At 52.3% G+C, this 16,103-nt stretch overlaps 1 protein-coding gene across 3 annotated transcripts in view; it reads right to left on the reverse strand.

The window, feature by feature from the left end:
- The window catches only part of ARID1A (AT-rich interaction domain 1A), a 54,800-nt gene that overhangs the window by 14,167 nt on the left and 24,530 nt on the right, over window positions 1–16,103 (reverse strand). For all 3 annotated transcript variants that reach the window (XM_066564711.1, XM_066564710.1, XM_066564712.1), the window contains exons 5-8: window positions 3,256–3,496; window positions 2,881–2,970; window positions 2,087–2,254; window positions 1,075–1,390 (exon numbers count right to left, since the gene is read on the reverse strand). In XM_066564711.1, coding sequence (XP_066420808.1) covers window positions 1,075–1,390; window positions 2,087–2,254; window positions 2,881–2,970; window positions 3,256–3,496 — 815 coding nt within the window. The remainder of the gene's footprint in view (window positions 1–1,074; window positions 1,391–2,086; window positions 2,255–2,880; window positions 2,971–3,255; window positions 3,497–16,103) is intronic.

The raw sequence follows: 16,103 nt of genomic DNA on the forward strand, positions 1-16,103 counted from the left end.
ACACGCTTGGGTGCCTTTATTGGGGTTTGGGAACTTGAGCCTTGGCAGCCACAGGTAAAAGCAGGAGGCTGCAGGAGCAGCCCTCAGGTGAGGATAAAGAGCAGTGTCCAGTCAGACAACAAATAATTCACCAGTTCTGGGGGAACCCAATTTAAGAGCACGTTCATAGCTCCCCTGGCATTCTGGTAGGCCACACACACCTACTCTGAAATGGGCAATAAAGGAGAAAACAACCACAGAAAACAGTGCAAAGTTCAGAGCTGAATTCCAGCTCCTTTCCCACAGCTGCTCATCAAGGCCCTAAAAGGAAGAAGTTCCTCACAGTGAACAAGCAATGCCTTGGATCACACACACAGCTCAGTGGCTGCTGGGTTTAGGGGCTGCAGCACAGGGGCAGCATCTCCAAGTCACCCAGGGAACAGAGAACACCAGAAAGCAAAATGCAAAAACAACTGAAGGGATCTCAGAGTTAAATAATTCCACCTATGAACATTAAAAACTCCCTAAGTATGTCATAAATGATGTACAGAGTGCTGGAATGGTTTGGGTTGGACAGACCCTAAAGATCATCCCCTGTTTAACCCCCAGAATGGGGCAGGGACACCTTCACTATCCCAGGGTGCTCCAGGCTGTGTCCAACCTGGCCTTGGGCACTGCCAGGGATGGGGGAACCACAGCTGCTCTGGGCATTCCAACACGCACACAGCTCCTCCAGGCTTTACTCTCTTCCTTTTTAACACTTCACTTGGGAACCAAACGTCCATGGAGGGCAGAAACCTCCACGGAGGGCAGAAACCTCCACGGAGGGCAGAAACCTCCACGGAGGGCAGAAACCTCCACGGAGGACAGAAACCTCCACGGAGGACAGAAACCTCCACGGAGGACAGAAACCTCCACGGAGGACAGAAACCTCCACGGAGGGCAGAAACCTCCACGGAGGGCAGAAACCTCCACGGAGGACAGAAACCTCCACGGAGGGCAGAAACCTCCAGAAACGTCTGTGAGTGCTCCCCCGGAGTCCCCCCGGCCCGTGCAGCGAGGTGTGGCAGGCTCTGTGCCGGCTGTGCCCCCTACCTGTTCTGGATGGAGTTGGCAGCGGCGTGCATGGCGGCGGCGGCCGCCTCCTGCGCCTTGCGGTTCATGCCGGCGGGCGGGGGGCACATCCCGCTGCCCACCTGGGGGGGCATGCTGGCCATGTTGGGCCCGTAGGGCCGGCTGCCCATGGCCCCGTGGCCCATCCTGCCCGGGGGCAGCCCGCTGTACGGGGGCACCCCGCTCTGGCCGTGCATCTGGCCGCCCGCCCCCATGGGGTTCATGCTGCCCCCCATGCCCGGGCTGGGGTAGTTGGCGTTGGACATGGCGTTGTAGTTTGGCTGCCTGGGGTACCCTCCTGGGGAAAGAGCACAGGGGAACACAGCATCACTCACCCCGTTCCGTTCATGAATCACCACAGAAATCCTCTATCGGCAAATATTTAAAGATCACTAACAGAGATGAGGGGGAGTGTTCACACCTCAACACAAAGTCAAAGTACTTGGATATAAGCCACGTAAAATGTGTTTTGACACAGCCAAGTAACAACATCGATTCAGAAGCTGCCTGAAACTCTCCCAAACCTCAACCCAGCACAGAGAGCTAAATGGCCCAGGACAGGATGGAAAATCCCACATTAACCCTTCCCAAAACAGGCATCATCTTCCTCTCCAAAGAGAGCCATCCCTTTGTCACAATTACATGGGAGGCACAACCTGCTTATTCCTAAATAAGGAGGAAGAATCCTACTTTTAGAAGTACAGCTATCCCTGAAAGCAACAGATCCCATCAATCTCAACAGGAGCAAAGCTCTGGTTGGTATCACCCACAGATTAAGAGGGGACAAATCAAAACATTTATCATGGAATCATGGAGTGCTTTGGAAGGGACCTTGAAGACCATCCCTTGGCCAGGGCCACCTTCCACTATTCCAGATTGCTCCAACCTGGCCTTGAATACTTCCAGGAATGGAGCAGCCACAGCTCCTCTGGGCAACCTGGGGCCCCAACAAGACACGAGGACAGAGAGAGGCCTTGGCTGGCCCCGTTCCCACCTTGAGGTCCGTACTGGCCGCCCTGGGGTCCGTAGCTCCCCATGGAGTTCTGCTGGTAGGGCCCCATGCCGGCGTGCATCTGTGCTCCCGAGGACTGCCGGGGGGATAAGGCTGAGCCGGGCTGGGGGGAGCTGTACTGGGGCATCTGGGGGTTCCTCTGCATGTACCCTGCACACCAGGAGGGAAAAGAGCGTTAGTGCAAAGCATCCCGAGCTGCCAGTGCACACTCGTGTGCCAGGCAACAGCCCCCAGCACCAACAGAATCCTTCCAGCAACAGCCTGGACACATTTTAGTGGCTGCATTAAGGAGCTGGTGTTATCTGAGCAGATAACAGATCCAATTTCCTGTTTTAGTCTGAAAAAAAAAACCCCTTAGTGTCACAGCAGAAGCCAGTACAGCTCTGCAAATCCTTGGGGCTTCTTGTTCTTGGTTTTTGTTCACTTGTTTGTTTTCTCAGGGTGACAACTCTATACCTTCAGCCAGGAGAGCTGGAATTTTACTTGCATTTTTCCCCCCAAAATTTTACTCTCTCAAAGGGCAAAGGCACACAATATTGTTGTGAGCACCCCTTGTTTTGAAGCTTAAAGCATATTAAGAAGCCAGAGAAAACATCTTAGAAGCCAAAGCACCAGTTTGGATGGAACATTCAGAGGCCAAACAGCCACCAAGGGCTGAATTTACTGCAAGGTGCCTCAACACCTCAGCCTGTAGTGCTGGGGCAGCTTTCCAGTGCTCAGGCCCCCAGAACCCAGGTGCCCAGGGCAGGGAACTGGAGCAGCAGGGTGTGACCCACCTCGGTCCTGCGCGATGCTCGACTGGTTCATGGAGGGGTGCAGGATCGTGTCCGACTGGCCACTGGGAGGGCGGGGAGGCATCTGATTGCCTGGGCCACAGAAAGGACACACGCCATCAGCACAGACCTCCACAGAGCCAGCAGGCAGCAGAGTCACATCCCAGAACCCCAAACAAGCCCAGGACAAGGGGAGAACAGCAGCAAGTGGTCACTCAGGCTGGTGCAAGGGCGCTGCTGGCTCTCCAGCACCCCAGAATCCTCCCACACACACCAAGGAGCTCAGAGGAGCTCAGTAAGCACACAGGGCAGCTCTGGGCAGCTCCTCCCCGCTGGGCAGCACAGTTCAGCCCCAGCAGAGCCGGGCTGAGAGGTTACCTGGGACTGCAGCAGGGGACAGGGGACCAGAGCGGGACTGAGCAACGCTGGCTGGAGATCCAACTGGGGAGGGAGAGGGTCCTCTGATGCCTGGCAGGTGAGGAGAGGTATGTGGCGAGAAAGGAGACTGAGCTGGGTTACTCTGCTCTCCTTGGCTGCTGGAAATCCCTGATGTGCTTACTCCAGGGCTCAGGGCTCCTTCGGTCCCCATGGGCAGGTCATCTATGGAACCAGACAGGTCCTGCAGGGCACAGAAACACATCAGAAACCACAGAGCCACGGGGCTGCTCTCTCACACACTGCTCAGGAGGAGCCCTTGTCCCTGGGCATGCTGCACACAGGAGTCAGTGAACTCTCTTTACTGCTGGTACCAAAGGCTGCTGCAGACTGAGGCAGCTGCCAGACGTGTCTTATCCTGCTGCCAGTCTGAACCCAGGAGCTCCTGAGCTGCTTTGCTGCTGGCCCAAACAACTGGCTAATTCTCCTTTTAATTCAGTTTAGAGGTGGGAAGTTAAAGAATGCATCAACAGCACACGTAAAACTGCAAACACAGGAGACAGTCCATGTGATCATGGCTTGGAAGGGAAACGTGGCTCAGCCTCTGAAAGACAGAAAACTCCTGCCTCACCATAATTAATTCATAAACCTCCTATGAGCTGGGAAACTACTCACTTGAGATGGATAAAAACAAACTAAACAGAGATTTAAAAGAAAACCATAAAATACTCTTCAGGGTTCCCACTTCCCTTTCTTCAAAGACAGCAAAAATTAGCAGTTACTGCATCAACCTGTAAAGTTCAGCTTTTCTCGAAGGCAAGGCTAGAAAACACACTTCCTCCTGCATGTATTCACCTTGGAGAAGAAAAGCACAAAAAGCCTAAGAGAGCTGAAACCTCCAATTGCCACAGCATCAAGAACCAGCTGGCAAGTGTGGAATGGGCTAATTCCAAGGAGCTGATGTGCAGATCAGATCCAGCATGCCCAATTGTGCTGGCTGGCTGCTAACAAGGTGCATCAGCTGCTCAGGCTTGGCCTGCACTCAATGAGTCAGGAGCAGCCCCAGCCAGAGGAAGTGGCAGCCTATTTGAACAGAAAGCTGGGAAGTTGTAACTATTCCAGGGATTAGATAAAATCTCTGCCAGAGGTTCAAAGGATCACGGCAGGTGAAGAAGTGGAGGCCAAAGCTTACCAGGACTTCACTTACCCTTCCTAAGTCTTCCAGAGCAATCAGCTCTGGATCAGAAGGGTTCTGGGTGAGCCCTGAGGGAATCCCGGGTCATTTTCCCTGCACAGAACTCAGCGGAACGGCACAAGCAGAGCCAACCTCATTTAAACCCCACGGAGAAAGGCCGAGGCAGCTGATAAACCACCTGGACAGCCCGGTTCCACTCACACTGACAGCACAGCTCCTGCTCCAGCAGCAGTGCAGGGAATGTTGTCCCAGCCCTGGCAGTGCACGTGGGCCTGGAACAGACACTGCAACTCATCAGCCTTGGGAGCAGGAACCCCCACACCCAGCCCTGCCTGCCAGGGGATGTGCAAAGGCTCTGACAGCACAGCCAGGACGTGGAGCTCAGGCAGAAGTGGAATTACGGAGGAATAAAAGCCAACACGGTGACACCCAAGCACCTCATCACCCCCGTGGGACTGGGACATCCAGAGGGCAGAGCTGGGCCTCAGCACCACCTTCGGCTGCTCCAGCACAGCAATTTCCTCTGTTTTAATGGAATTTGAACAAAATGCTTCAAACAAATGCTGGTCAGTGTTACTTTGGAGCTGCAGATCCCAGACACTTGGTGGGATGATTTAGTGCAGAGCGTGTCCTCCCTCCCCTTCCATTACTGCTCCTGTTGGAGAGCTCATTTCCTGCACCACAGTCTCTGAGGTGTATTTGCTTACTGCTCAAGTATTATCTTCCTGAGGGGAAAAAAAAAAGCGCTTTGTTTTATTTCAATGAAAGCCAAAAAACTGCAGAAAAAGCCTAAAAATAGTGTCTGAGATCTCTTGCAATTTTCACTACTTTCCTATTGTAACATCAAAAGCATTGCTCCTTTATGCAGCTATTTGGGTGTTTTTCCCTGGACAACTTTGACAAAACCCACATTCCTACTGCAGAAACCATCTGAAGTGGGAGTAAAGAGACATTATTTCCAACATTTTGCATTAAAAAGCATCAACCAACACAAACAATCAAGAGCAACACACTCCTCTCGCTGAGATTTACTGCACCCAACTGCAGCCACTGATACAAGACACACAAAGAGATTCCCCCCAGAGCCCATGAAGGGATCAGAATGTGCAGAAACCAGTTCAGTCCAGCCTACAACTGGATGGAAATAGTGGCATGTCCCTTCAATACATGAAGGTAGTTTAAGTTTGAATCACCAAATATCTGCAAGACATAAAATGAAGGAACGTTAAAAACGGTTTGAAAATTAACTCCTAAGAAGCAGATAACAATCTGCAGAGCTCATGCCTTCCACCTTGCCTGTGCATCAATGCTTTGGTACTCAAGGCATTTAAAAACATCCCGTTTTAATGAAGCAGGTGGGTCCTGGGTGGCTGTGCCCCACTGCTGACACACCAGGAGGGACCCCCAGAGCTTCAGCTGTGCATCAGGCTCCCAGATTATCAGTTTAAATGAGTTGGAAGTGAATTACACATCCCCCTTTCCCAGCTGTTGGGACGTGAGTTGAAACAGGACCGTGAAAACCGAGTAACTCCTGAAGTGACTTTCACCTCCAAAGATATGTAAGTTTTATGAATTCCAACAATAAAGTCATTTCCCAGCAAAGAAGGGTTCTGCCAGCACAGCAGCATTTTCTGAGTGTGTTATTCAGCAGGACTGAGCTGCTCAGAAGGGAAACTCCTGCAAGGGGAAGGAGAAAACATGGACTGGAATGTCTGAGCCCCAGCAGCTCATCGGGGGGGGCTGGTTTCCTCCCATCAAATTCTCTCTCAGGATGTCAAGCACCAGGACACCAGGGGTTAATTAAACCTAAAAGACACCTCCAGCTCTGCCACCCCCAAAGCAGGGGAAAAGGAAATCCCTGCATCTCCCTGCAGCCTGTTAGCAGAGAACCTTTAAAAACAATGAAACCTGATGGAAATAATGGAGCCCTGCTGCCGTCAGGGGGTTCTGGACGAAGCCCAAGAGCAGAGGGCCTGGGAGGTTTTATTTGCCTCCCACCGAGCACCAGGAGCAGCCCTGGGAAGGCAGAGCAGCGGGAGAAGGGCTCTCCCCTCTCCCACAGCACAGCCAGGGAGCCCAGACAGGAGGTGAGGCTCGGCAGCAGCAGCTCTGCCAACTCAAGGAAACGTCAGGGTCTGGAGAATTTCCTCACGTGTTTCCAATGTGTTTTTTATGCATTTTATTGCTCATCTGCCATGCAGATCAAAAACGCTGGAGGGATTCCAACTATTTCACACAGAATCTCACACTCCAGGCTGGCTGCAGCCCCAAAGCCTGAGTTTCTTCACTTGAAATACTGCCCAGTGTTATTTTGGGATGTGACCTGATAGCGGAAGCCCACGGGGACCCGGGGAGGGAGCGGTTCCAGCTGTGAGAGAGAGGATGCCCGAGCCGGGCCGGTGCCAGCGCGGGGCTGTCAGTGCTGCTGGCGAGCAGGAACCAGCACAGCAAACCCTGCCTGCAGCCCATGGCAGGGACCAGCACAGCAAACCCTGCCTGCAGCCCACGGCAGGGACCAGCACAGCAAACCCTGCCTGCAGCCCACGGCAGGGACCAGCACAGCAAACCCGGCCTGCAGCCCATGGCAGGGACCAGCACAGCAAACCCTGCCTGCAGCCCCGCATGGCCTGCAGCCCCACATGGCAGGGACCAGCACAGCAAACCCGGCCTGCAGCCCATGGCAGGGACCAGCACAGCAAACCCTGCCTGCAGCCCACGGCAGGGACCAGCACAGCAAACCCTGCCTGCAGCCCACGGCAGGGACCAGCACAGCAAACCCTGCCTGCAGCCCATGGCAGGGACCAGCACAGCAAACCCTGCCTGCAGCCCATGGCAGGGACCAGCACAGCAAACCCTGCCTGCAGCCCCGCATGGCCTGCAGCCCATGGCAGGGACCAGCACAGCAAACCCTGCCTGCAGCCCATGGCAGGGACCAGCACAGCAAACCCTGCCTGCAGCCCCGCATGGCCTGCAGCCCACGGCAGGGACCAGCACAGCAAACCCGGCCTGCAGCCCCACACGGCAGGGACCAGGACAGCAAACCCTGCCTGCAGCCCCACACGGCAGGGACCAGCGCAGCTCAGCCCTGCACAGAAACCCCTGCGAGTCCCGGCGTGGCAGCACAAGGGGCCGAGGGTTTGTGCTGGAAACAGCCGGGATTCTTTTATCTGGCAGCAGGAACCAGCACCCCTCTATCTGATACAGCTCATTTGTTAAACAAACAGAGAGATGAAACAGCCAGAAATGCTTAAGATCAAGGTAACAAAGTCCCAGAGGAGCAGAGAGACTCGAGGCTCTGCTCCGGCCCATCCCACTGATCTGGAAGAGCAGGAAGACTGACCAGAAAGCAAAAGGAATTCCTGAGCAGGGACTGCAGCCTCCCCTGCCCATCCCAGCCTCGGCCCTTCCACGTGGGAAGTGTGGGGGAACAGGGAATGATCTCACACGATCAGATCACCAGACAGCACCCAAGGAAATTATCGTCTGAGATGGGCATGTGCTGCAGTTCATAAATTCTGTAAGGCCAGTTGTTTCCATAAGATGCTCACAAGCAAGACCAGAGAACAATGGCTAAATTTATTCCCCAGTTCTTTCTGAAAGGGAAAAAGCCTCTTCCTTCCTTCTGATTGAAATACTCACTTTCTATTACAAGCTCTTTTTCTGTGCAGTTGCTTTTCCACTTACTCAAGAACTACCAACATTTAAAAATCACAAGCCTGTCCTTTCCTTCCCCTTTATTTCCACACCCAAAATACCTCAATCCTCTCTATCACAACAATCACACAGCTGACTGGCAGGATCTCCCTGCTATTTTGGGGACATGGATAGACTCGTTCCTCCTTTGGCAGCACAGACAAATCCTGCCTCTCATGCTCCACAGAACACTTTCTCCTGGAGACTTCCCCATGCTCCACTCACAGCACCCCCACAAAGGAACCTGAGGTTTTCCCACATTGACAGGAGGCTCTGGAGAGGCCCTGCAGCCCCAGTGCTTTCCTGCTGTGCCTCTTCCAGGTGGGTCCCCCAGCAGAAACCAGGAGCTGGAGCTTGGGAACAAGTTCAGCTCCACTGGAGACCCAGCCGATGCTTTTTATCCAGAGAGATTTCTCATCTAGGGTATCCAGAGCTGACAAATCAAAAGTCAGAACAGAGATTTTCCAAGTCTTGTCCTATCCCAAAAACACACAGCTTGTGCCAGGGATGGCCACCATTCCCCTCACTCTGCTCTTCTACCACCAGTCACTGTGGAGAGGAACACAAGTCCATCTTCCAGCACCAAAAGCACCCTTCAGGACCCTTCCTGGTGTGGGCATGGGCTGGACAAGACACAAAGGGGACGTCCTCCTTCAAAATGGGACAAGACCAGCAGTCAGAAGGAACAAAGGGATTAATTTGCAATGAAATCACTGGGATTGGCCCCTTGGATATGTCCCTGGAAGCTCCACCTCTGATCTGAGCAGGGATGACATGAGAGCAACAAGAATTGAGTTCAGCAAAAGAAAAAACATCGAGTTTGGTACCAAACTGAGTGTGCCACAAGGACCTGGGAGTCCTCACGTGCCACTCACTCCTCCCCACAGTCCTCAGAGAGAGGAAGGAAGTGCTAGACTTTACTACTTCAAGGGGAAAACACCTGCCCACTAAAACAAACAGCAGCAAGGCTTCAGCAAGGCTCTGCTACAGAGTCCATATTCCCTTCCCTTCCAAGGAGTTCCAGCTCCTCTCAGGCAGCAGCGCTGGCAATTACAAACCTAAGATGGGGACTGGAACATGCCAGAGAGATTCGTGCAGTTTCCTTGCTCAAAAAAGAAGCTGAAAAGCTCATTCTTCCAGGCTGGCTTCAGACAAACTGGGAGAAGCTGCTGGCTCGAGCTGCACTGCAGGGAAGGGAGGCTGGCAGGAGGAGGGGCTCGGTGCCACACGAGAAATTTTACTCTGATTGCAAAAAGAAGCTGCTGCTCTAATCCAGCTCCGTAGATGTAGGTGAGGGTGGTGGGCTGGCAGGGAGCAGGCTGGGCATGGAGCAGGCAGGAGGACAGGGGAAGGGCTGCTGGCCGTGCCACATTCCTGCGCCGGAGCCTTGCGGAACAGCTACCGCAGCAGCCATTGATTTTTCAGAGGTCGATACTCCACTCCCACAGATCTCCTCGGCAGGAGCTTTAATCACATCTCCTGCTCCTTCCCCGTGCCACCCCTCCTTCTCTTTCCCCTCCAAATAAAATAAAATAAAATAAAATAAATTTAAAAAAAAAAAAAAGGGAGGGCAAGGGGGTTTTCCTCCCCCTCCGAGCATGGAGCAGACGAGCAAATCTCATCTTCTCCGTCTTTGGAGAGCAGAGATTCAGAGCTGTGGTTGCAGCACAAAGTGGAGAAGGAGCACCATGATTCATCCACAGAACAAGATGTCGCTGGAGGGAGAAGCTGCCGTGTGGAAGGGCAGCATTCCCACCCAGGAAGTGCTGGGCTCTTCCACAGGACCCTGGGAGATGCAACAGCAAAACCCCACACAGGAGCTCCCATTTAACCCTTTGTAACCCTTTGGAGGCTGCTCAGCTGATATAAAGGACTCCCAGCTTTACACAAAGGTTGGTACAACATCAAACATCCAAAGCAGCACGAAAATGCTGAATTTTCCCGGCCGGGGTGGCATCACTTCAGCTGTCCCAGAAGCTGTCCTGTCCATCCAGCACAAAAGGGTGACACCTCCAGCTCCCACAGCAACCCTGACCCAAAACAAGCTGCAGGAAAGAGGCAGGAGGATCTGGGCACAGGGAGAAGCAACATGGCAGCAGCACCAGGGGATGCTGTCCCTGATTTCTGGCAGGTGCGGGGATGCAGGACTCTCCAAGCCATCAGTGGGAAAGGAGGTGCAGGAGGGAGATGAGTGCAGGCCTCAGCTGACAGACCTGCTTATTCACAGAGCTTCTGTTTTCCTTCCACAGGATTTTCCTCATCCAAGTCTGAAGATGAGCCCCAGCTCCTAGAAAACCCAGGATCAGGAGGAGGCAGGAAACTCCCCTTGCACTGCCAGGCACGAGGATGTTCCCATTGCCCAGCTTCTCTGGAAGGAGCTTTCCAGGCTCATGTTCCACACACTGGGACTCCAAAGCATTTAGTCATGCCAGCATGTGACTGTGCCACCATGCCAACCTCCCCAGCCACGGCGGGCAAAGGGAGCAGCAAAGGCAAGAGGCTGAAATTATTACAAAATTTAAAAGGCCCCTGTTCAAGCAATACTTTGGACTTTAAGATAAATCAGCTTTTAGTATTCTCATCAGCCTCTGAAACAATTAACAGTGACAGAATCAATTTCTAAAAAAGCAGGAGGAAGATTTTAGGACAGAACAAGATTTCTAAGGTCTCAGGCATCTGCAAGTGTGGTGAATCCAGTGGTTCTTCCCTGGAAGTTGTCCCTGCCTGTGGCAGGGGGTTGGAACAGGATGATCTTTAGGGTCCTTCCCAACCCAACCCAACCCAACCCAACCCAACCCAGTCTGTGATCCTGGACTGATTCTCAGAGACAGCTGGAGGCTGCAGCTCCTTCCCAAACTCCCTGGTACCTGTGGGAAGGGCTTGGCCCCTTGGCACTGGGGCATCCCCAGAGCAACCATTTCCATCCAGAGCTGTCTGCAGTGCCCCCCCAGGCTGGGTGCTGCTCTGCATGGGATGGGGAGGCTGAGACACGTTTGGAGACAATCAGGGAACTGCTCCCGGCTCCGAGCAGTGAGCAGGCACAGGGAGAGGCACCATATCCATGGAAACCTGGCCCAGGCCAGGCTGCCCTTGGGGTCAGGTGCCAGAACAGTCCATGCCTGGAGATGTCACTTCTTGTCGTTTCAGGAAATTAAACCTTGGTTTTTTCCTTTCCTTTAATAGAAGCTTCTTCTTTCCAGATTCAAAACTGCAATAAAAACCAATCACACAACCCCTCCAGTTACCAGGGCTGACTGGAATCCTGGTGTGACCCATCCCAGCCCATGGGAGCATCCCAAGCCTTGGGCCCCTGCCATGTCCCCACACGTGGGCACCATGTGGGAAGTGTTTTCCCCGTGGTGTTTATGATCCCATGTGTCTCCAAGACAAGTCAATCCAGCGTGTCAGAAGCACAGCAAGAGGGAAACTGCAGCGAGAGCTCAGGTGTGGTGGTGTTTGAAGCACCCCAGGGTTGAACATCCTCCAGAGGAAGGTCCCACCAGCACAGCCCCTCCCTCCCAGCACGGTGGGCTCCCCCCTGGCAGGGCTCTTTGCATGGAAAGGGAAGAGGGTGAGCATCAAACGTCCAACATCAGACTCACAAGAGGCTTCTGCACCTTTCAAAGGGTGTGCAGCGAGCCCAGGCAGCAGCAGAGAGGAAGTGAAAGCCTGACTTGCCTGGCCTGCAGCCCGAGCTGCTGGGAGAGAAGGGACTGACCCTGCCATGGGAGGGGGCCCTGAGCCCCCTGGCACACAGGGATGTGAGCAGCAGAGCACAGAGCACAGCAGGACCCCGGCCAGGGCTGCCCACCCTGCAGACCCTCCTGTCCAGCAGTGAGCTCTCACCCAGGGCTGCCCTGGGGGCTCCCAGCCCTGCTGCCCATGGTGGGGCCGGAGCAGGGCGAGCTGAGGGAAGGGCTGGGCTGTGGGGAATGCAGCGAGGCGCAGGCAGGAAGCTGAGCTGAGCTGCTCTGACCAGAATAGAAACAGGAAACGAGCCCGGCACCGAGCACAGCGCGCAGCACAGCTCCTGCAGCGCTCCCCTGGGATGGGGAGCAGCCCCAGGGTGGGCAGATCCCCTGGCACGGGGGGACCAGCTGCCCTCAGACCCCCAGGAAGGGGTGGCAGGACAGAGAACTGCCCCGCGGACACACAGCAGAGCTGCCCTGGGGCAGGGCTGAGTGTGAAAGGTGTCACCGAGCAGCTGAAGGTCGGGGTGGCTCTGGAGATGCTCTGCACACTTAACAAAACATAAAAACTTGGGGGGAAAAGGCACAGCCTTCTCAAGGAACCATGCAGAAATGCTGGGCACAGTCACACAACAAGAAAACCTTGGGCAGAGGAGCACTGAACAAGAAAAAATACATTTTTACCTTCCACTATCAGCACAGCTTGGGATAAAACCCTGCAGATGGCACAAACTGAAGGCAGGGAGGGATCTGCACTGCCAGAGCTTCAGGTGCTCCTGGGGAAGCCTGGGGTGCTGGTGCCTTTATCTGCATATCCACTGTGCTGCCCTGCTTTGAAATGCACACACTGCTAATCCCTCTCCTAAGGCAAGCAATAAGAGGAGCTCAAAAGGCCAAACACAAACCAAACAGAAGCAGGAAGTCCCATATGGAAAGGGAAAAAAAGGAGAGGGAAAAAAAAAAAAGGGTTTGAAGTGACCAGCAGATTCAACTATAAAAGGTTTTGTCTCCCTGCCCCCCAAAAAAGTTGACAAAATGATTCATTTTAAACTGAACTTTTAAGGAAGCCTGCCTCCCTCCATGGCAGCTCTGACAGGTTTTTGCTGCATTTCAGCCTGTTGCATGGATTATTTCCAGGTCAGGGGACGCAGCTGACAGAGCTCAACTTTATTCCACTTCAAGCACTCCCAGAGCAGCTGAAATGCCCAGCTGGAAAGAATGGAGCACCCAAGCAGTGCTTCCTGAGAGCCTCCAGTGCCCCAGCTCAGCAACCGCTCGACCGAGGGAGCGATAACCAAACCAAAACCACCCCACAACTGCTGGGGACATTCACTGACAAGATTCTTCTGCCAGAGCTCTGCAGCCTCATGCCTCTCCCCACCCAACAAAACCTAATTTCCTTCAATCCATACTGCAAAGACCCAAGGCCAGAACCCACACCCAGAAATTAACCGTGGATCAGGAATATTTTCAGTTGGTTAAAATCCTTTCTGCCATTGATAGGAGACTTTTCAGATCAAAATTCACAGATGAACCAGAGTGAAACATCACTAAATAAACAAAATGGTTTCCCAATAGTGCAAAATAGCAAAATACTGAGGTTAAAACTATTCCCACTCTACAATAAGATGAAAATAAACTGTCCAGGACAGGGAGGAGACTTCTCCCTCAGGCTCACCACTACACTGACCAAACCAAGAACATGCTGGGGTAGGAATTGCAAAATTTTTGCCCCAACTGCCCAGTTTGCTGCCACAAAAATTCAACATAACCTTGCTGTGTCATGACCTCCAAAACCCTGCCAGACTCTGTCCTCCTGGTTTATTAATGGCTTTTGGGACCAACCTGGGAGCTCAAACACCAGAGATGCCAACTTCTGTGTCTGGGAAGGGATGAACAGGCTGGTGGAACCCCTGCCTCATGCCCCACATCCTTCCCAAAGACATCAGGAACTCCTCCAAGGCAGCCCATGAGACAGAGTGGGGCAAGGTAAAACCTGTCCCTTGTTCCATAATGAGAGAGAAAATCCCTCCCAACAAACCCAAAACTCCAAAGAGCTCTGCAGCAGAGCTGATCTGCAATCCAAACCCAAATGGATGTCCCAGCACCCAATCTGCTTCCCCCAGAGCTGCTTCCATGGCTACACAAAGGAAGTTTTTACCTGGAAATGTGTGACTCCTTCAGCCTCAAAATCCAAGACTCAAAAGTTGAAGCCAGCACTGAATAAACTGGATACAACTCTCCAGGAAGAATTTTTTTGCTAAGGAGAAGAAACTAGGGGATCTCCTGGGAGAAACAGATCTATCCCAAGTATCACTATTCCTCTATTACACCCAGACACCAAATACTCCACTTCTCCTGTGCAATTGCAATCTAAGTTTAGTTTGGCTGCAATCCTGATGGAGACTCCCTGGGGAAGGAGTGAATTTTACAGAGAAACTCCTCAGCTTGCCTGCCACAGGAAGGGAGAGCAGCCAGGACACTCACACAGAGGTAGGGCTCTTCACAAGGCTCCAGGGAGAAAGTTTAGTTAATGACACAACAATCAGACTGGGAAGGCAGCCTGAAGGCCCCACCCAGAAGGATCCACAGGACATTCCTCAGGCAGATCCCAGAGCAGCCACAGGAGCTGAACAACCTGACAATGTCCCTGCCAGGAGAACAGCACCTCCTGAAGGGTGATGCCCCAGCCAAAGGAACATTCCCTTTATCACTCAGAATTCCAACATGAACACTGGTGCACAACATCCACGTGCAAAGGCCAAGGACTTGTGAAGACACTGGGCACATAAATTCAACACTTCCCAAAAGAAGTGTTGAAGAACCCAAAAAGCAGAACCTCCTTTTCCTGCTGGGGCTGATCCCTGTTTAATTAAAGATGATGCATGGCATGATTTGCCCCAGTTCCAGGATACCCAGTGAGCTTTTCCACAGCACCCACCAGGCCTGGGAAAGGGCTCAGGACTCTGTAATAAAATTAAAAGCCCACAAACAAACTCTGCTCCTCTAAGTCATCCATAATGGCAAAACAGGGATCTGGGAATCCTCCTGAGCAGGATAAAACTTTCTCAACTAGACAGACTGAGCAATACCAGGAAGATAAAAAGAAATTGATAGTGCCCTTCCATGGAGATCTTGTGCTCCTGAGCATCCCCAGGCCAAACTCTGTGCAGGAGATGGATCTCTGCAAACTGAAGGAAGGATTTGGGTGCCAGCATCCCAGAGATGCCTTTCAACACCCCACAGCAGCCCTGTCTGAAGCCCTTCTCAGCTGGTTCTTGTCCTACAGGATCCCAAAGAGACAACAAGGAATTATGAAAGATGTACAAGTGAGTCTCCTTTTTAAATTTTTTGCCTACTAAGGAAGAGAAAGGCCAAAAATACACCAGGGTTGGGTAAGCTAAAAACTTCTTGATTTCTTAAATGCAAATTATTTGGTGGTAAAGCCAGGAAAACCTGATATTCCCTTGTTTCTAGGTTCCTCCACTCTTGCAGCTGGGATGGATTTCTCTTCTTGGACTACTCAGGAGAAGGGACAACTTGAAAAGGGCCAAATACATTTAACCACAAGGTATAACACAAACTCCCACTCGGTGCTGAGAAGGAGCCACTTCTGCAAAGCCTGGCTCCTAATTCCTATAATCCAAGCCAGAGGGATCAGTAGGATCCAGGAAGGCTCCATCAGCAGCGCCTCTGAAAGGACTTCCCACCGTTCTGAGCTACAGCAATTTCTTCAATTACTTCAGTGGCTTCACTTCTCCTGAGCTCCTCGCCAGAAGATGGGTCACATGGAAGAACTTGTGGAGAGGCAGAGTGGAAAGAAACATGCTATTTAAAAAGATTCTTTTTTTCCCCCCAGGCCTCAGAACAAATTAAATCTTTGTAATCAGGGTCCAAAAGGAAAAAAAGAAAAAAAAAAAAAAAGGGAAGAAAAAGCAACAACCCACAACTACTCCCATTAGGTGGTCAGAACTAGAATCACTTTATATTTTGGGTGACAATTTGTACCCACAATCTGAAGGCATTATTTCAAGGGGCTGGTAATAAAGCTGTTCTCATTGCTGGGAGCAAAAATAACTCAGTTCTACACACAGCTCACTCCTCTGGCCAATCCAGCTGAAGCTCCCAGCACTGACTTAGCCAGTGGCTAAAGAAAAAAATAAAACCTCACTCACTTCCTACTGGTTAGAACAAAAGTTACCAGCAAAATTGGAACTCAGCAGCTCTAAACTTTTCTTCCAAGCCAGAGGCACAGACCAATTTGTGCAAGCGAA

The sequence above is a fragment of the Molothrus aeneus genome, chromosome 23 (assembly GCF_037042795.1).
Source record: "Molothrus aeneus isolate 106 chromosome 23, BPBGC_Maene_1.0, whole genome shotgun sequence".
Taxonomy (NCBI): Eukaryota; Metazoa; Chordata; class Aves; order Passeriformes; family Icteridae; genus Molothrus; species Molothrus aeneus.